At 47.1% G+C, this 21804-nt stretch overlaps 1 protein-coding gene across 2 annotated transcripts; it reads right to left on the bottom strand.

Annotated features, from left to right (window-relative positions):
• Positions 1-9: 9 nt before the first annotated feature.
• Positions 10-2750, bottom strand: LOC125525615 (uncharacterized). Of its 2 annotated transcripts, none has more exons than XM_048690626.2 (5): positions 2498-2750; positions 1296-1471; positions 1106-1204; positions 854-1005; positions 10-492 (listed from the first exon to the last, which is right to left on the bottom strand). In XM_048690626.2, the coding sequence occupies exons 2-5, from the start codon at positions 1464-1466 to the stop codon at positions 111-113; spliced, it is 804 nt and encodes a 267-aa protein (XP_048546583.1). In that variant the 5' UTR covers positions 1467-1471; positions 2498-2750; the 3' UTR covers positions 10-110. The 2 variants fall into 2 exon arrangements, with proteins under 2 accessions (XP_048546583.1, XP_048546584.1); XM_048690627.2 differs by having other exon boundaries at positions 2601-2749.
• Between the last annotated feature and the right edge of the window lie 19054 nt (positions 2751-21804).

Here is a 21804-nt window from a genome sequence, read left to right as displayed (position 1 = left end):
GTTCATCAGTAAGACAAAACCTCAAACTTTATTCTGATCGAGTTTTAGCCTCCGCCTTGAAGAAAAGAAAAGGAAAAAAGGTATCCCTGTTCCGAGACAAGACTGAAACATCAGCCCTTGATGTTGCCTAGCCAAAAAAGCATGGGGAATTGCGCGGCCGCGAGGAATAGAAGAAGGTAGTGGTTCCTGCTAGGATGTCTCTCATAAGTCCTCGATGCACCCTGCAGAACCCTCTTCATCGTCTTAACCAGGAACACTCCAGTGCAGATACAGAACCATGGCAGCACAAAATAGTATGAGTAGCTCCAGAAGATGCGGACAAGCATCGCAAGTGAGGTACCGGCAAACCCATAGCCGGCATATGCCACAATGTCAAGCAACGGCGATTCACCACTTCCCAGTGAGTAAAGTAGTGCTTTAATGAGGATGACTTGCATAAACCAATCGAGTAACCCTTTTGTGAACTGTATAGTCAGTGCCTCCGGGGTAAACCTGCATTCAGGAACAATGTTAATAATCAGACAAGCACCACTGAAGCATTAAGGATATCCTGAACATTAAGGAACACTGTTTTCCTCTAGAGAAATAAAATAGTGCATCACAAAAGTTAATCTCTACCCTTCAACCTTTCGCTAGTATCTGCATTTTACTCCCTCTGTACCACAATACTTGTAGCTGGGGGAACTAAACTTAAGAAACAAACAGAACCACTTGCCCTACAGCACTATAATGAAGTGACACATATATACAACCAAGTGATACATATATTACACTGCTCATAGAGTCATACTGCACATTTCTTCTAGAGTCCTACAAGTACAACAATCAAAAGTTGTCCTGGGTGTGCAGTTACCTTCCAAGAACACCCAAGGCATATCCAGCAACAACAATGTAGGTGGCAAAAGCCATCAGAGGGATGTACAGATCTGGAGCATTGATGTCTTGAACTGGAGGTTTGTATGACAGCCTTCCTCCCACTGGCTCAGTTATCCTAGTCCAGTGTCCCTGAAGGAAGAGAAACGATATAAGGATTGAGTGAGACCTCACAATCTGCAGGTCCGACACGAAAGAGGTTCTTGAGAAAAAGGAGGCGGTCAGTCCTTACCCGATGCAGAAAAGGAAACAAGACAACCTTCAGCTTGTTCCTCACATACTGGTTGTTCACTTGAAAGTAATATTGTGGATTGGACAAATATTGGGTGATCTGTATACGCAATCAAGCAAAACTTACATTGAATAGTTTTTCGAAAATCAAACAACAGGTATATCTATGAATGAAATGCATCCATGCTTACATTGCTTTGCATAAAGTCGGAGCTTGAACCTGAAAACTTCTCACTGTACACTCCTAGTCCACTTCGGATGAGTCCAGGTCCAGCTCCATACAAAGCACTTTGAAAAGGATCCACCTGTGAAGTAGTAGGCCTGCCTGCCAATCCTCCCAGATCAATGTTCATTGCTGCCATCACGGCTGAATAAACAAAGATTGTTCAAACCAATAGTCAGACAACAAGATATGAATTGTGAATGGTCATGTCATCTACAAACTACATACCACTTTAACTGCATCCCTTAGAATCCTGACATTATAGCCCACCATTGCTCTTATATACAAAGAAAAACCCTATGAAACTGATTTCATAATGTCCATCCATGATTTTATATATGACACAAACATTGTAGAAAAAGTACAGTAGATGGATCACCACGACCCAGATATGACTAGCAGCCATATGCCAACTTACAACAGAATGTGACGATGTTGAACAGAACATGTACTGTAAAGCTAATTCGAAAGAGAGGGAGAAATATCATGATATCTTATCATCGTTCATCAGCCCGTAGGTTAGCCCAGTCGCAGTGTCTAGTGATGATGCAATGACCAATCGCAAGTAGCTAGTCTAGTTTCACACAAACTTCTTCTATAAATGCATTGAGACACAGGGCCTTTTTCTCAAAAAAAAAAAAAGTTTCCCTTGAATACCTAAATATTTGAACAAATTATGGCATCCATAAGCATAGATCTACAGATAGCTTAATTTAAATTTTTTCAGCACAGCTTTACAGATAAATACCACTAACCAAATGTTCACAAGAAATGCCGAGCACACGATAAGCACCGAGTAGGAAGCCTAGGCATTAGAAGGATCAACCTGAACCTCACATGCGTCCCTCTCTAAAGTTTGCAACTGCTGTTTACTCAAACGAAATAAATACCCCAGATATCAAATGCAGAGCCTCGTCAGGAAGCCAATAATGTGAAAACAAATCCTGAATTACATCAATCTTGTAACTCGGCTAGTCGGCTTGAAGCATGTGTAGGTCTAACGGCCCGACATGACATCGCCTCTTATGCTAGTCCGGCGTACGAACTCAGAAAGCAACCTAGGAGCCGCAGTTCAATCCCCAGTCTCTAGTGTCAGATCAGATCCCGACGAAACGTCCGCACATGATACTAACCACGGAAATCTATAAACAGCAATTAATTCGTACTTACATCAAGAACAGATTCGAAACAGATCGCCGCCCCTACTGGTGGAACAGATTCGAATGCGGCAAAGATCTGAGACCAAGAACTCGAATAGTTTTCTTTTAGTCACCTGCGGTGATGCTTGCAACGGATTTGCTCGCGCGTGCTCGAGGAAGGGATTTCTCGGCGAGGGAAACGGGGAAATATTTTTCCGCGGCGTCCTCTGCCTTGTAGTACGAAATAAAATGTTTTCCCCCCAGTGAATTGGGCCTGCGTTTTCCACATGTCTCACGTGATCTGGGCCTGCGTATTTGGTTAGAACATGTCCAGCAGTCTAACATTTTTTGAGCTCCTATTTTCTTTTCTCAAGCAACCGACAGTAACCAACAAGAGGGTTTATGTACAAAGGTTTCATGTTTTTTTTGGAAAACGTGGCAAAAACCGCCAAGTTTTTTTTTGAGGGATAATCCAAGCTTTATTAACGATCAAAGACCACAGTTCGTGGAATACATCTTGGATTATGGGGATTACCTAGCCACACATGGCGTCCAAGGCCTAAAGAAAGTGCATGTTTTGCTAAGTCAAAAAAAAAACCGCCAAGTGACCAACTAAAATAGTACAAATCAACCAATACCGACCGCCACTTGGGCCCGGCCAAAAGTCAGGTCCGCTTCCTCTACACTATCTAGAAGGAGCGCAACCGTCGTATTTTCAAAGGCACTCGTCTCACCAACTTGCCATTTGAATACCCACCTATTTTCTTGAGCATCGATTTTTTTTTACCTTCTCCTTCAGCAGTTCACCCATTTTCAGAGCACTTGTTTCTCCTTTCTCTTCTACTCCATATTTTATTTGACACGTATTCTGACACCACAATAATTCAAACCTTAAAATATGTGTCAAATAAAAATTTCCACATTTTATAATAAAATGGCAAGCAAGAAACACGAGCAGTCCAAAAACCAGAATCACAAAAAATGAAAAATAAAACAGAAACACTTGCCATCAAACAAAAAAAAAATAGTTTTGCTGGGTTATATAGCATGAATTGGCCAATTGTCTATAGGAACACATACTGAAATTCTTTAATTGTCATGATAGTAATAAAAATCACAAAATGGACCTACGAGTATAACGAAGAGATTTTACTACAAAAATTGCCATAGAATATGTGTAAAAATTGGCATGGTAAATAGGCATGTTGAGTTGTCATCAGAAAATGTATATAGTTTGCCATTTTGGTACACAAAATGTTCGCATCTAGTAGTACCAATAAGTCATATGAAAACACATCAGGGAGTTTACCATGCTCCATGGAAAATACAAGCACATAAAAAAATTCATGATCCATGGCAAGAAACTAAATAAAAACCTATACAAAATGATGGCAAAAAATAAAAAAGATGTTCTCTAATTCATGGCAAAGAAAAGAAAATAAAAGGTATGAATGAGTGACATGGAAAATTCAGAAGTTTTAGATGTCTATATCTAGGCAAAATGTAGAACTTTCTATAATTAGAGATGGCAAAAAAATGTACTAGTGACATCGCAATTTTTTCGGAAAATGCTATGTCACTAGATCATTTTTTCTAAAATTTGCCACGTGGCAAACACAAATTTACCTGCATTTTCCTTCGATGCAAAACAAAAAAAATCTGACGTACACATGTTCTGTTCAACAAAATTGCCATGGTCCATGGCAAAAACTTTATAAAAAAGTGAACACAGATCACAAACCAAATTTGCCATGGCAAAGAGTGTCCATGGCAAAAACATAGGTGTCAATACAAAAGGTGTGGTACTTAAAACACATTTTCCATCATATGTGAAAAATCCAAATGCCAAGATATATAAAATACAATTGCCATGGTAAATACAATACATTTTCAATGTGACGAAGTTAAAAAAAATCTTAAATTTTCCATGATTTAGAAAATAAGACATTCCTAAATTTGCCATGTGACATTACAATGTTGTTCTCAAAAAATATTTCATGCGACCATTACATATCTCCACAAAAGGTTGTCATGGTTTGTGGAGCAAAAGTACTAAACTTACTATGTGGACATTTTTAAAAGTTGTACAGTTGCCATAATTTAGAAAACAAAAATTCTCTAAATTTTTCATGTGACAAAAAGTTGAAACGTTTGTAAAAATTGACATGGCTTAGAAAAAAAATCTTAAATTTTTCGATGTGATATTACAATAATTTATATAAAGTATTCCATGTGAGCATTGTATATTTCCACAAACGATAGTGATGATTTAGAAAAAAAAATCATAAATTTACCATATGACATTGCAAAAAAATTAAAAATTGCTGCCATTTGCAGCGACAAAAGAAGAAGAAAAAAAGAATCTGAATTTGCAATGTGAGCAGTACACAATAATTTATTAAAAAACTCTAAATATGCCATGTTTGAGTAAACAAAATTTTCTGAATTTTGCCATGTAACTTTTCAAAATGCCATGTGGCCAATAAAATTTTCTCTAAAAATGTAATGTTTGAGTAAACAAAAATAATTTGAATTTTACCATATTATATTTCAAAAAAAATGCCTTGTCACGTTACAAGAAATGTCATTTTTTAGAAAATTTTCTCTTAATTTCTCCATGGACTAGTACTAACAATTTCAGAATTTTGTCATGTTTTTTAGATAGCATGGCAAAACTGTATAGGAAATCTGCGATATGCATGGTAAACATAAACAAATTTGTCCTGTAAACTTGACATGCATCGGTTAAGCTCCAAATCCGGCATGTATAATGGAAGCACCAAGTTTGCTAGGATCGCCAGGGGGAGGAGACACTGGAGCACATACATGCATTACTAGGTACGACTTTGATTGTACACAATAAGGATTGCTACAAAATTGCAATGTGCACACTGGATGGCAAATGGAAACAACATGAGATAAGGAGGCGAACCTTGTAGTCGAGGAGCATCTGAAGCATCTTCTGCATTGGCTCAATGGTGTTGGCACTCTTGAAAAACAGACATACCAAATCAATCGTCGAGAAGATGAAGGCACAAATCACGAGGGGTGAGCGGAGGAAATGGGGGCGAATGGGATGTCACCAGGCCTAATTATATGACCATATTCTTATGTGGATTGACATCTGCACTTTTGCATTGAGGTCTATAGTACCATACTCACATGAACCTACCCTTAAAAGGAAGAATTTCCCATTCTCTTTTCCTTTAGTTGCAGGAAAACCAGATTGAAAATTTATTTTAGGGCGAGCGCAAATTCTAGTAAAAAAATCATGTATCCTTCCTTTTGAATGAGCCGAGAAAGTTGTGTACCCGTCGGTGGTTGGGGGTGCTATTTGGTGTTAGTAGTGCTAGAAGTACAGCTACCGAAATTGCGTTGCTAAACATCGTATAATGATAGACGCTTCTTCGACACACATGGAGATATACCTCCCATAGCTCACCCCTGAATTCAAGGATATTATCAGCTTTGTTACTCAAATATAATAAGTCTTGCTTGGGCTGCTTTAATGGTAGTCTTTACATTTTTCTATTTCACTAGTAGTATGAGAAAGGAGTGGAATTTGAATTCAACAATGTTTGATGATTACTGAACTTTGATATATATTTTTGTTATCCTTTGGAAGCTGTGTGCGAGGGGGGATTTGAACCCCTGACACTGTGGGAATCATGGATGAAGCAAATCAAGACAGACCGGGCGTACTCCTCCTCGAGACATCATTTCTTGCGGACTCATCGCCTTCCTCTAGTGCCAAAACTCCTACTAGGTGGGATTGGTTTGCTTGCTCGTGTGATGGTCATCAGCTTATGGAGACATGATATAGAGTTTGAGAATACATCACATCAACCTCAGAGCATTAGTCGATCTGGTACATCAATACACAGACTGTGCAAAGACCCATTTTTGAGACTCGCCTTGGGTTAATGGGTGTAAGCCAAAAGAGATTGCACCGCTCATCCACACACGCGTCCACGCGAAAAAATTGGAAGGTGCGCGAGGCTCTCAAGTAGAATGCTTGGATCTCCAAAATCAAATTCACCACCAATTCCTCATGGGAACATATCCACAAATTCATTGACCTCTGGAGCGTTCCACATCATTTCCATCTTGACGACCTCGCGGAGTATGGAATTGTAAGCATACGAATAGTGGCCACTACTCAGCGGCTTCCACCTACAAGGAGTAATTCTTGGGAACCATCCTATCCCCTATGGAGTATGCCGTTTGGAAGGCTTGCGATCCTGCCAAGATCAAGTCCTTCACATTGTTGGCTATTTAAGATAGGGTGTGGACCATCAATAGTTTGGCTAAGCGTGGATTGCCAAATTGCATTATTTGCCCACTTTGCAAAAGGGAGCATCAATCTGGGGCGCATCTCATCTACAAATGCCGCTTCACACTTCGGCTTGGGAACTGCTACTTGTTGAGCTTGCGTTGATTTTTTCCTTGAAGAGGAAAGGGTGATGCAACAAAGTAGAGATAAGTATTTCCCTTAGTTAAGAACCAAGGTATCAATTCAGTAGGAGGTACAAGCAAGTCCCCAATATATGCACATGTACAAACTAACAATCACTTGCACACAACGCGAAAAAGGGGTTGTCAATCCCTTCACAATCACTTGCAAGAGTGAGATCTGATAGAGATAGATATAAAAAATAATTAAAATGCAAAATAAAGAAAATATAAATAAATTGCAGCAAGGTATTTTTGGGTTTTTGGTTTTATAGATCTGAAAATATATGATGGAAAATAGACTCGGGGGCCATAGGTTTCACTAGAGGCTTCTCTCTTGAAGAAATCATACGGTGGGTAACAAATTACTATTGAGCAATTGATAGAAAAGCGCAAAGTTATGACGATATTTAAGGCAATGATCATGAATATATGCATCACGTCCATGACAAGTAGACCGAAATGATTCTGCATCTACTACTATTACTCCACACATCGACTGGCTCCTGCCTGCATCTAGAGTATTAAGTTCATAAGAACAGAGTAACGCCTTAAGCAAGATGACATGATGTAGAGAGATAGATCCAATCAATATGGTAAAAAACATATTTTTATCCTTAATGGCAACAATACAATACGTGCCTCGCTACCCCTACTGTCACTGGGTGAGGACAACACAGGATTGAACCCATCAAAAGCACCTCTCCCATTGCAAGAAAAACCAATCTAGTAGGCCAAACCAAATTGATAGATCGGAGAGAAATACAAAACTATCTTAATCATGCATAAAAGAGTTCAGAGAAGACTCAAATAATATTCATAGATAATCTGATCATAAATCCACAATTCATCGGATCTCAACAAACGGGTCGCAAAAAAAGATTACATCGAATAGATCTCCAAGAACATCAAGAAGATCAAAGAGAGAGAAGAAGCCATCCAGCTACTAGTTATGGACCCGTAGGTCTGTGGTAAACTACTCACGTATCATCGGAAGGGCAACAAGGTTGGTGTAGAGGCCCTCCGTAATTGAATCCCCCTCCGACGGAGTGCCGGAAAAGGCCCAAGATGGGATCTCATGAGAACAGAAGCTTCCGTCGGCGGAAAAGTATTTTTGATGTGCTCTCTGATGTAGGGAGGATATTTGGGAATTTATAGTGCTGGAGTTCGGGTTAGGAGAGCAACGAGGAGCCCACAAGCCTAGGGCGTCCCCGGGGAGCGCCCCTAGGGCTTGTGGCCTCCTCGTGGGTCTTCTGGCCTCCTCCCGAAGCTTCCTAGGTGTCTTGTTGTCCAAGAAAATTCATGGTAAAGTTTTGTTCCGTTTGGACTCCGTTTGGTATTGATTTTCTGTAGAAGTCAAAAACAAGAAAAAAATAGCAACTGACACTGGGCACTAGGTTAATAGGTTAGTCCCAAAAAATAATATAAAATAGCATATAAAACATTCAAGATAGATAATATAATAGCATGGAACAATCAAAAATTATAGATACGTCAGAGACATATCAGGAACTTAGTCAAGGAGTGGCTTCTCCTTGGGACTATCGATACCTCCTTGTGGCACTTAGATCACTCCGTGGAGTGGTGGATCAACCTCTCTAACATGAACATCCAAATTGGAAGGCTATGGCGTCTCTCACAATGCTTGTGTGAGGGATAATTTGGAATGAAAGAAACACATGTGTCTTCTGTCATAAGAGCGCCCCTCCACCTATTTTGCTTAGCGTAATCGAAAACGAGGCCAACTTTAGGTCACCACAGGTGTCAGAAAGTTAGGGACGATAATACCAGGAGAGTAATCTTTTTTATGTAAAGATATCGCTTGTAACACAAACTTTATTTGTTTCTTAATTAATCGATAGGGCAAAACTTATGCCTCTTCTTCAAAGAAAAAATGACGACGCTGCATACGCCATGCAAGAGCTTCACGATACCATATCAGTGAAAGTTGTTGTAGCTGGCAAGGTTCTGGATGGCTAACGACTTATACGAAGTAGCAACGATGACCAACACTTAAATGAACAAACCAAAAGGCATTTTTTACAACAAACAAACCCAAAGGCTTAATACTAGGGCCACAGGTATATGTGTTGTATACAGTTGTTTACACGAGATCTCAATGATTGTCAATGACTAACATTTAAATAAGGGTTTCTTTGATTCAAAGGGTTGGGGAAGTGTAGGATTTTTTTTTGAAATAGGGGCAAAAGCTTTGCCTCATCTCATTAACTAAGTTTCTAAGAAGGAGGAAAACAAAGTTTCTTGAATGGTTACAAGACCACACAGATCCGAATCGGGGATCACTCTCCCGGTAAAATGTTACTCAGGAACTTAGCCCCCGCTGTCGTGGTTCTAAGTCTGGCAGTAATGTAGGGGGTAAGTATGGAGAGGCGAGGTCTTAGCTATGGAGAGGTTGTAAGGACGCAAGGTTTATGAGTTCAGGCCCTTCTCGGAGGAAGTAAAAGCCCTACGTCTCGGAGCCCGGAGGCGGTCGACTGGATTATGTGTGTATGAGTTACAGAGGTGCGAACCCTTGTCTCGGAGGAGGGGGGTGGCTTATATAGAGTGCGCCAGGACCCCGGCCAGCCCACGTTATGAAGGGTTCAATGTACATTAAGGCAGGGCGTTTCTGGTAACGCTAGTAATAAAGTGCTATGATGACCATAAAAGCTACTTAATGACCGACCATTAGCGTGCGGGGCGCCTTAGGCCTCCTGGGCGTCGAGTGGTTGGGTCTTGGTCGAGTGATTGCTTCTTGGTCGAGTGTCTTCGAGTCTGTCGAGTGGGACACCTTCAAGTCGATTGAAAGGTGATTTCTTCTAGAGATGTCCTTGGGTAGGGCAGTTAGGGCAGGTCCATGACCCTACCCTAGGTTCATAGCTTCATCATTAGCCCCCGAATGGATCGAGGTTTGAGTGGGAAAGGAGTTGAGGACCTCTCCGACTCGTTTTTCATGTCGTGAGCATATCTTGCTTCGGATCAACGGACCCCAGTGATGACAGCAACTTCCTTTTCAGTCGCCTTGATCCATTCTTAGTTCTTCGTCGAGTGAGTTTCTTTACCTGTAAGGCTCCGAGTGATGGTGCGGAGGAGATCTTTTAGTCTGACAAGTTTGTTTGCTGCCCGCGGATTTAGTGGGATCTGAATTTTGGGAAGCGCGCGGGACGGGGGAGGCCGCAGTAATCGGATGGGATAGAGCGGAATTGCCTCGATCCCCATGCCACCTTTTTCGCCACGTATAGCTCGCGCGGTCATTACGGGATTTGACGGAGCCGTCCGGGCCTACCAGTCAGCCACTCGGAAGCGGCCTCATATAAGGCGTTGGACCGGAGTCCCCCGAACAGTGCGCCCCATTACCTCTTCTCCTCCTCACGCCTCTCTGCTGCGCTCGCTCTCGCCCCAGCGCCACCGCGCCGCCCGCGCCTTGTCGGCGACAATGGCGAAGGAGAAGACAGCGGCACTGGAGCGGGCAAAGAAGACGAAGGTGAAGTCGAAGGGGAAGGCGACGAGCCGGGGCGCGACGAGCCGGGGCGGATCTTCCTTGCGGACTGGCTTGCCGAAGGGTTGGATCTAGGGCGACTGGATCTGCTCGAAGATCTCCCAAGAAGACCTCGACGACCTGGCCGAGGGAGGGCTGATCCCCTACGACTCGGCGCGGCTTCCGGGGGAGGAATCCGAGCCGTAACCCCGGGAGGGTGAGCGCGTTCTCCTTGCCACCCACGTCGACCGTGGGTTTTCCTTGCCTCCTCATCCTTTCTTCCGAGGGTTTCTGAACTTCTTTGGGGCTCAACTCCACCATTTTACCCCCAACTCAATCGTTTATCTTGCCGCGTTCATTTCCTTGTGTGAGAACTTCTTGGGTTGTCGACCTCACTGTGGTCTTTTCAAGCATATTTTCACTTGCCGCTCCCAGGCAGTGAAAAAGGCTAATCCGAGTGACGAGAGGACCCAAGTGATCCAGATGTGTGGGGGTCTTGGCATCCAGACGAGGGGAAAAAGCTCCTTTCCGGCCATGATTCTTCCCGATTCAGTTCGCGGATGGCAGTCGACCTGGTTCTACTGCAAAGACCAGTCAACGCCAAGGCAATCGACTGGCCTCCCTCCCTTTACCATGGACCGAGTGGAAAAACCCTCCCCTTTGAAGGTGCTCCCGGAGGAGAAGGCACACGTGAAGGTGTTGGTCAACCGAGTGGTCCAGCTCATTCGTGACGGGGTCACTAGTATGGATCTCTTGGAGGTCTTCCTTCAGCGGCGCATCCAGCCTCTCCAAGCCCGAGACCACCCGATGTGGATGTATTCAGGTCTAGAAGACTCCACTCGGATCCACCCGGAGGAGGTCGATGACGACACGCTGGAGAAGTGTCTGTCGAGCATTACCGGGAACAAGGACAACCCCAGAGGAGCCAGGAGAGTTCCCCCATTCGACCAGTCGCGTGTACCAGAGCAGGTTTGATTCTGAGTTTTTGCTTGTAATCTGAATTCACTCGCGCAGCTGTCTGTATTGCGTCGACTGACTTTGTTCTCCGTGCTTTCTTTCAGGCCATTATTGAAATGTATTCGATGCCCAACGGGGAGCAAGAGCAAGCTCTGGAAGGCGAGGCGAGTGGTGGCGAAAGTGGCGAGTGGACTTCTGATGGTGAAGGGGATGGAGGAAGCGACGACTCGAGTGATGAGGAAGAAGTCGAGCCGCCTCCTCGCATAGAGAGGCGATCCAAGCTTGACCAGGATCGGCCGAGCGCCCGCGACAAGGCGACTGCTCAGGCTGGTCAGTCTTCGAAGCGTCCTCGGATCTCTTCACCAACCATGACCGAGAAGGCGCCAAAGCACCCCAAAGTTGCAGAACCGAAGACTCGGAAGGCGCTGCCGAAGATCAAGATCGATATCCCTGTCGCCTCCGCGTGAGTGTTTCTCCTTGTATTCACTCGATGCTCCGTGCTGTTTATTTTTCTTGTTTTAACTGAACGAGCTTTGGAATTGTTAGCGCTGCCACTTCCGGGACCTCAGCTTACAGGGATGATGATGAGGTGATGGAGGATGCGGTCACTTCTAATCTAGGTATGATTTCTGCCATACTATCTTTCTTTGGTCGATTCAACTGCATCGTGCATCCTTGGGTGACGTGATTTTGGCAATTTGAACTTGGTACAGCTCCCAACATTATTGACCTCCCTGATGATGATGAAGAGCCTGAGAGGTCTTTGACGAGGAAGAGTAGGCGAGCTCCTGTAAGTGAGGTGCTGCAGTCGACGCCGAGGGAGGAACCAGTCGTTCAGGACACTGGTGACGTCAATCGGGGTTCTGTTACCTTCGCGGAGCCCCTGTCGAGTGCCTTGCCTTCTTCTTCGACTGCTCAGGCCCCTGTCGACCCGCCTTCACTTTTTGCAACTCACCATGTCCCGGAGGACGAGGTGAATGCTGCTAGGGAAGCCATACGCCAGGCGGGCATTATGATGGAGAAGATGAAGACGGTGCGGGACGCTAGCCAAGCCGCCTATGATGCCAGCTCGGCTCTCCAGAGCAATGTTCAGGTTAGTTGGTCGCCGCTTGTTCTGTTAGGATATGCTATCTGAAGATTCTTTCCAGAAATCTTTTCATCTGTACACCCACTGGGTGTGTCAATTGAATTTTGTGGACGGACTGCTGGCAGTCGACCGTAGCCTTTGTATTTTGTCGAGTAAAACCGAACTGGTAGTTTGTTTCTTACGCTCGATCCGGTCGAGTGGAATCAGAACCGGTGGGGGCACACAAAGTGCACCCACTGGGTGTAGTCCCCGAGACCGCGGTCGACTGCTGGTAGTCGACTGTGGTCTGAGTTCTACTTTGTCTCTCTTTTTTTTGAACTCGACTCCGACGGGCCGGTCGAGTGGAGTCAGAACCGGTGGGGGCACGCAAAGTGCACCCACTAGGTGTAGTCCCCGAGACTATGGTGGACTGCGGGCAGTCGACTATAGTCTTAGTATTTTGTCGTTTTTTGCTGTGGAATAATTTCTCCCCTTTGATTTCAGAAATCTTGTGATCTTGGAGCTCGCTTCGCTGATTTGGAAAGTCAGCAGATTCAACTGACACTTGACTTGGAGCTGGCCAGGACAGAACTGCAGACGGTCAGAGACGGCGCCGCCGGTAAGACAAGTCTGTCGACTGGTCGATTTTAGGCCCGAGCACCCTTCTGCTATTTCTGAATCAATCATCATTTCTTTGCAGAAAAACTAAGAGAGGCTTTGGCAAAAAAGGATCATGATTTGTCTGCTGCCCATAAGGAGGCTGACGATAGGACCGCTCTAGCCGAACAGAAGTTGGCTTCACTCGGCCAGTTGGAAGAAGAGAATACCAGACTGAAGACTACTCTGAATGAAGCCAACAGGGAGTGCACACGTTGGAAGAAGGAGAACCTCAACCTGACCGAAAAGATGGAAGGCGTCGCTCGTAGGAGAGACGATCTGGAGAGCTACCTGAGGAGCCTTGCCAAGAAGTTGTATATCAAGCTTGAAGGTGCACATTTAGTTCCGACTGATTTTTTTGTGTCGAATCTGTGTATGAAAATTGACTTATCCTTGGATCGTGAATGCAGAGTTTTGCCAGAACTTTGAAGAGGAGACTGGGCGGATCGAACCAGGTTTGGATCCAATCAACTCTCCTGTGAAAGATGAAGCTGCCATGAATTTGCTCCGACTGGAATCTCACATTGACGGTGCCGTGGACTACTTGGCTCGACTGAAGGTCGCCATGTCACGGATCGACCCGGCACTTTGGCCAGAGGCTACACTCCAAAACGATCTCGAGTCCCTGATGACTCGACTTAACGGAATCCCTGACCGAGTGCAGGAGTGGAAGAAGTCTTCCGCTCGGTGTGGCGCTGATGTGGCTCTGTCCTTGGTTCATGTCCACTGTAAGGAGGTGCGACAAGACAAGCTGGCAGCAATCAAGGTCGCCAACACCCAGAAGCATGACTTTCGAACCTTTATGGAGACTTTCATCGCTGCAGCCACTCGGATAGCCGACGGCGTCGACCTGGATGAGTTCATCGAGCCTGCCAGCCCTCCTCCCGCGGAGTGAACAAACTCTTACGTCCCACCTTAAATTTGCCTCGGAATGCCGAGTGGTTTTTGTAACCGTTAAACTTTTTCGGGCTGCATGCCCGAGTACCTCGATCCGTGATCCAGAACCTTTAGGATTTTATTTGAACTTGGTTTACCATTGAATATCTTTATGAATCTCCTGCTGAGTGAGCCCAATCTTTATTCGAGACAACTTTCTGTATTCGCAGCACAGCTCCGAAGGAGGGGGAAGTAGTCGACCCATGCCTTGTATTTGTGGCGAAGCTCCTCAGGAGAGGGGGGGGGCAGTCGACCTGTACTTCGTTACTGTAGATCGGGATGAATCGCGCATTGTATTTGTGGCGAAGCTCTCCAGGAGAAGGTGGCAGTCGACCTGCCCCTCGTCGTCCTTGAGGATTGAGATGTGTTTGGGAGAACTTAGGCGAGTACTGGACTGCAGCTAAGCCCCCGAGTGGGAGGATTGCTCTCCACTCGGTAGGGTTTTTTCAAACTTAGGCGAGTGCCTGACTGCAGCTAAGTCTCTAGGTGGGAGAACTTAGGTGAGTACTGGACTGCAGTTAAGCCCCCGAGTGGGAGGATTGCTCTCCACTCGGTAGGGTTTTTTCAAACTTAGGCGAGTGCCTGACTGCAGCTAAGTCTCTAGGTGGGAGAACTTAGGCGAGCACTGGACTGCAGCTAAGCCCCCGAGTGGGAGGGTTGCTCTCCACTCGGTAGGATTTTTCAAACTTAGGCGAGTGCCTGACCGCAGCTAAGTCTCTAGGTGGGAGAACTTAGGCGAGCACTGGACTGCAGCTAAGCCCCCGAGTGGGAGGGTTGCTCTCCACTCGGTAGGATTTTTCAAACTTAGGCGAGTGCCTGACTGCAGCTAAGTCTCTGAGCGGGAGAACTTAGGCGAGTACTGGACTGCAGCTAAGCCCCCGAGCGGGAGGGTTGCTCTCCACTCGGTAGGATTTTTCAAACTTAGGCGAGTGCCTGACTGCAGCTAAGTCTTTGAGTGGGAGAACTTACGCGAGTACTGGACTGCAGCTAAGCCCCCGAGCGGGAGGGTTGCTCTCCACTCGGTAGGATTTTTCAAACTTAGGCGAGTGCCTAACTGCAGCTAAGTCTCTGAGTGGGAGAACTTAGGCGAGTATTGGACTGCAGCTCAGCCCCTGAGTGGGAGGATTGCTCTCCACTCGGTAGGATTTTTTCAAACTTAGGCGAGTGCCTGACTGCAGCTAAGTCTTCTAGTGAGAGAACTTAGGCGAGTACTGGACTGCAGCTAAGCCCCCCGAGTGGGAGGATTGCTCTCCACTCGGTAGGATTTTTTCAAACTTAGGCGAGTGCCTGACTGCAGCTAAGTCTTCTAGTGAGAGAACTTAGGCGAGTACTGGACTGCAGCTAAGCCCCCGAGTGGGAGGGTTGCTCTCCACTCGGTAGGATTTTTCAAACTTAGGCGAGTGCCTGACTGCAGCTAAGTCTCTGAGTGGGGGAATCTTAGGCGAGTACTGGACTGCAGCTAAGCCCCCGAGTGGGAGGATTGCTCTCCACTCGGTAGGATTTTTTCAAACTTAGGCGAGTGCCTGACTGCAGCTAAGTCTTCTAGTGAGAGAACTTAGGCGAGTACTGGACTGCAGCTAAGCCCCCGAGTGGGAGGATTGCTCTCCACTCGGTAGGATTTTTTCAAACTTAGGCGAAACGGATTCGCAGCTAAGCCCCCGAGTGGGAGGCTGGCTCGCCACTCGGTAGGAAACTATTTTTGCAAACTTAGGCGAAGCGGATTCGCAGCTAAGCCACCCACTGGGGGATTTCTTACGCAAACAAAAACAATGATAATCACTGGGAAAATTATAACACTCTTATCTTTGATAAATAAACTACAGGAGTTTTTCTTATTACATCTCATCCGAGTGAGAATTCAAGTATAAAAGGGGCGGAGTAGCTCCCCATTCCAGGCTCGTGGCTCATCAATCTGGCGATCGACATTGTAGAGGTGGTATTCCCCATTGTGGAGGACTCTGGTGACTATGAAGGGGCCTTCCCAAGTAGGAGCAAGCTTGTGTGGTTTCTGCTGATCCACTCGAAGGACTAAGTCTCCTTCTTGGAAGGCTCGGCTCTTCACGTTTCTGGCATGGAATCAACGCAAGTCTTGCTGATAGATGGTCGATCGGATCAGGGCCATTTCTCTTTCTTCTTCTAGGAGGTCGACTGCGTCCTGCCGGGCTTGTTCTGCTTCATCTTCTGAGTAGAGATCGACTCTGGGAGCGTTGTGAAGCAGGTCACTCGGTAAAACTGCCTCGGCTTCGTAGACCAGAAAGAATGGGGTTCTTCTGGTCGATCTATTCGGGGTTGTCCTCAATCCCCAAAGGACCGATGGGAGCTCGTCGACCCACGCACCTGCTGCGTGCTTGAGGTCGCGCATCAATCGGGGTTTCAGTCCTTTGAGAATTAGGCCATTTGCCCTTTCTGCTTGTCCATTCGACTGGGGGTGAGCAACCGAAGCATAGTCGACCCGAGTGCCCTGAGAGGCGCAAAAGGCCCTGAACTCGTCGGAATCTAAGTTTGACCCATTGTCCGTTATGATACTGTGCGGAACTCCATATCCGAATATCAACTCTCTGATGAAACTGATAGTGGTGCAAGCATCGAGATTCTTGATAGGCTTGGCTTCAATCCATTTGGTGAACTTGTCGACTGCTACCAGCACATGAGTAAAGCCGCTCCTGCCCGTTCTCAGTGGCCCAACCATGTCCAGCCCCCAAACAGCAAAGGGCCAAACGAGTGGAATGGTTTTCAAGGCTGACGCGGGCTTGTGCGGCATATTGGAGTAATACTGACACCCTTCACATTTGTTGACTATCTCTTTAGCCATCTCATTGGCCCTTGGCCAGTAGAACCCCGCTCGGTATGCTTTAGCCACAATGGTCCAAGAGGACGCATGATGACCACAGGTCCCCGAGTGGATATCGTTAAGGATCACCTGTCCTTCTTCTGGTGTGATACACTTCTGGCCGACCCCAGTCGCGCTTTCCCTATATAACTGTCCCTTTATGACTGTAAAGGCCTTGGATCTACGGACGATCTGTCGAGCCTCTTCCTCGTCTTCTGGAAGTTCTTTCCTTAGGATGTACGTGATGTACGGTTCTGTCCAGACGGGAGTGATAACCAGCACTTCCATTATCGGATCGACCATAGCTGGAACTTCAACTTCAGTCGGATCCATGGCGCTTTTTGGCTGCGGGGCCTCTTCCGTGAAGGGATCCTCCTGGACTGATGGTGTGTGGATGTGTTCCAAAAACACATTGCTGGGAATGGCTTCTCTTTTGGAACCTATTTTTGCCAAATCATCAGCTGCTTGATTTTTCAGTCAGGGTATGTGATGAAGCTCTAACCCCTCGAATTTCTTCTCCAGCTTTCTCACTGCATTGCAATAACCAGTCATGGCTGGACTTCTGACATCCCACTCCTTCATCACCTGATTAACCACCAAATCTGAGTCGCCATAGACCATGAGGCGACGGACGCCGAGTGAGATGGCCATGCACAACCCATATAACAGTGCTTCATATTCTGCCTCATTATTGGAGGAATCAAAATGGATTTGAAGAACATATCTGAGTTTATCTCCTCTGGGGGAGACCAACACCACTCCGGCACCGGAACCACTCAGCATCTTGGAGCCATCGAAAAACATAGTCCAATGCTCCGAGTGAATCTGAGTCGGCAGCTGCTGTTCAATCCACTCGGCGACGAAATCTGCGATTGCTTGGGACTTGATAGCTGTCTTTGCCTCAAACTTGATATCAAGGGGAAGGAGTTCAATCGCTCATTTTGCCACTCGACCAGTTGCATCCCTGTTATGCAGGATCTCTGATAATGGAGCGTCGCTGACGACTATAATGGAATGATCAAAGAAGTAGTGAGCAACTTTCTTGGTGGTCATATAGATCCCATATACAAGCTTCTGATAGTGAGGATATCTTTGCTTCGATGGGGTCAAGACTTTCGAAATATAATATACTGGGTGCTGAACTTTGAAGGTTTTCCCTTCTTCTTCCCGCTCGACTATAAGTACCGTACTGACGACTTGTCCTGTGGCTGCAATGTAAAGCAACAAAGGCTCTTTGCTGATTGGGGCAACAAGCACCGGCTGGGTGGAGAGCAGAGCTTTGAGCTCTGCAAACGCTGCATCAGCTTCAGGAGTCCACTCGAACTTGTCGGACTTCTTCATCAATCGGTAAAGAGGTAATGCCTTTTCACCGGGACGAGATATGAATCGACTTAGGGCGGCCAAACAACCAGTAAGCTTCTGGACGTCATGCACTCGCGCATGGCTTTTCATTTGGAGTATAGTGCCAACTTTTTCTGGATTGGCGTCGATTCCCCGTTCGGAAACAAGAAAACCGAGTAACTTTCCACCAGGGACTCCGAATGTACACTTTGATGGATTAAGCTTGATATCATACCTCCTGAGGTTGGCAAAGGTTTCAGCAAGGTCAGTCAGCAGGTCGGAACCCTTCTGTGACTTGACCACAATATCGTCCATGTATGCTTCCATGTTCTGACTGATTTGAGTGAGTAAACACTTCTGAATCATCCTCATGAATGTGGCTCCGGAATTCTTGAGGCTGAACGGCATGGTAACATAACAGAAGCACCCAAATGGAGTGATGAAAGCTGTCTTGATCTCATCAGGTCCATACAGACGGATCTGATGGTACCCGGAATAGGCGTCTAAGAAAGACAGTCGCTCACATCCCGCAGTCGAGTCGACTATCTGGTCGATGCAGGGGAGAGGAAAATGATCTTTCGGGCAGGCCCGATTGATATGTTTAAAGTCAATGCACATGCGAAGTGACTTGTCCTTCTTGGGGACCATGACAACGTTGGCGAGCCACTCAGAGTGGTAGATCTCTCGGATGAACTCCGCTGCTAAGAGCCGAGCCACCTCTTCGCCAATAGCTTTTCTCTTTTGGACGGCGGACCGTCGAAGATGTTCCTTGACAGGTTTTACTTTTGAGTCGACTCTCAGGCGATGCTCAGCCAACTCCCTAGGAACACCAGGCATGTCAGAAGGCTTCCATGCGAAGATGTCCCAGTTCTCACGGAGGAACTGGACGAGCGCTTCTTCCTATTTGGAGTCGAGTGTTGTCGAGATATGAGTCGGGGCGGCGCCGGGGTCGGTCGGGTGGATGTGAGCTGTCTTCGTGTCGCCAGTGGACTGGAAAGCTGACTCTGTAGCGGGCTTCTTGGCTCGCAACAGATCACTCGGGTCTGCAGTCTTCTGGTATTCCTGCAACTCCACCATTGCCATCTATGCGTCGGCAATCTTCGAACCCTTCTGGAAACATTCTTCTGCTTTCTTCCGATTGCCCGTAATGGTGATCACACCTTTGGGGCCAGGCATCTTCAATTTGAGATACACGTAACATGGTCGGGCCATGAAGCGTGCATAAGCCGGCCTGCCCAAAATAGCATGATAGGCACTCTGGAAGTCTACAACTTCAAATGTCAACTTTTCTTTACGGTAATTTTTGGAATCACCGAAAACCACATCAAGAGCAATCTGGCCGAGTGATTCAGCCTTCTTCCCAGGAATGACTCCATGGAAACTCATGTTGCTGGCACTGAGTCTGGACATCGGAATGCCCATCCCCTTCAACGTCTCAGCGTATAATATGTTCAAACCACTGCCACCATCCATCAGGACTTTGGTCAGTCGAGTGCCTTCAACAACTGGATCGACCACCAAAGCTTGCCTCCCAGGGGTGGCGATGTGCGTTGGGTGGTCGGACTGGTCGAATGTTATGGCAGTCTGAGACCATTTCAGGTAACTAGGTGTCGCCGGAGCGACCATATTCACCTCTCGGTTAATAACTTTCTGTCGACTTTTGCTCTCAACATCAGCAAAAGTCATCAGGGTGGAATTGACTTGAGGGTATCCGTCATCACTGTCTTCTTTGTCCTCGACCTTGTCTGACTCCTTTTCCTTACCCTTGGGCTGCTTGCCCTGGAACTACTGGATCAAAAGTTGACATTGCCGAGTGGTATGTTTCGGGTAAATAAAATTACCCTCTTCATCTTTCTTCGTGTGGACGAGACACGGTAAGTCCAACACATCATTTCCCTCCTGGTCTTTAACCTTTTTGGGGTTCCAAGGCCCTTTAGGTTTCCCTTTAGACATTCCTTGGGCCAAAGCTAAAGCTTCCCCGGGAGCCGCTGGCTCGGCCTTCCGCTTCTGCTTCCGATTGGAATTGCCTCCGGTATCTTGGGCGACTGACTTGAGCTTGCCACTTCTGAGTCGATCCTCGTCTTCACCATTAGCGTACTTGGTGGCAATCTCCATCATCTAATTCAGGGACATGTCTCCGGTTCGACCGAATTTCAAATTTAGCTCTCTGTACTTGACGCCTTCCTTGAAGGCACAAACTGCTTGGTGGTCAGGCACATTTTCCACCGAGTGATGTAACGTGATCCATCTCTGGATGTAATCCCTCAAAGTTTCATTCGGCTTCTGCACACAAGACCGCAGTTCCATCAGTCCTGCTGGTCGCTTGCATGTGCCCTCAAATGTGGTGATGAACACTCAGGAGAGATCTTCCCAAGTGTAAATGCTGCTAGGCGCTAATTGGTTTAGCCACGCTCTCGCCGAGCCCTCCAACATGAGAGGCAGGTGCTTCATGGCCACTTCATCATTGCCGCCGCCAATCTGGACGGCCACTCGGTAGTCCTCAAGCCAAGTATCAGGCTTGGACTCGCCAATGAACTTACTGACTCCAGTCGCCAACCTGAAATTGGGAGGGATCACAGCAGCCCTGATGGCTCTACTAAAGCACTCTGGTCCCAAAACATGTACTCTGCTGCTGGCAGGCGCATCTCTGTCATGGCCTTCTCGATGAGCTCTGTTCCTGTCGACCAAACCCTGGACGAGGATGGATCTCGCATCAAAGCCTGGCCCTCTGGGGTCGACTGGAATCCTTCGCCCACCACTATGGGGGCGCCTGTCATCCTGCTGGCGAGGCACATACGACCCGCTCCTCGGGGGAGGCGTGGGCACTCGACGTCGACCGTCACGATCGACTCGGTGATCATGCTGCTCATGGTTTCCATACTGGTCGCGCCGGTCTCCGCATCCCTCACGCCTCGGGGGCGATCTCGGGCTGTGAGTCGACTGGACTGTGTCCGCGGCAACGGATCTGCTGTGGTTTCTGTTCCGCGACTGGGAAACAATGGAATTCTGATCTCCTACTGCCCGGAGTAACGCTCTGATCTGCAGCAAGCCTCTGCCAGCCTCCGACTGGGAAGGCTGAATCGACTCTGCTATACGGGTCGCAGCTGCTAAATTCTGAATCAGAGTCCGATATACCTGCAGGGGCGGGAAGAGCTGACGTCGACTGGATTCGGGAACCCGTTGTCACGCACGCTCGTCGAGTGCTCGCTGGAGGTTCTCTAGTCGAGTGCGCTCAGCCAAGTTTCCCAGGCGCACGTCCTCCAAGGCGCGAGCCTCGGGGGTTTCTCCAACGATAGGAGGTTGCAGCGCATCCATGTTCCGGCGGCGAAGTTCTTCTCTCTGCAGCGACGTGAGAGGCTCGGGAAGATACTCCTCATGGGGACGCGACGGGTCGCCTCCTCCTGCGCCTCCGTCGGTGCGGGTAAAACCGGGGGGACTGGGCGGTCTGTCGACCATCAGAACCTCCGCCGCCGGATCGCTACTGTCGCACTCGGATGCAGTCTCTTCGGAGCTAGTCGACAGGTCGAACAGGCCGTAGAGGGATTCGTCGAGCTCGATCGCCGCGACTTGAGGGGTGGCCGACTGACGGGCCACCGCGTGTCTCACCCACCGCTGAAGTCT

Source organism: Triticum urartu, chromosome 7A (genome assembly GCF_056163025.1).
Source record: "Triticum urartu cultivar PI428250 chromosome 7A, HENAU_Tu73, whole genome shotgun sequence".
Classification (NCBI taxonomy): Eukaryota; Viridiplantae; Streptophyta; class Magnoliopsida; order Poales; family Poaceae; genus Triticum; species Triticum urartu.
Note: the sequence above shows the minus strand (reverse complement) of the source record. Positions and strands in the feature narration are given on the sequence as shown.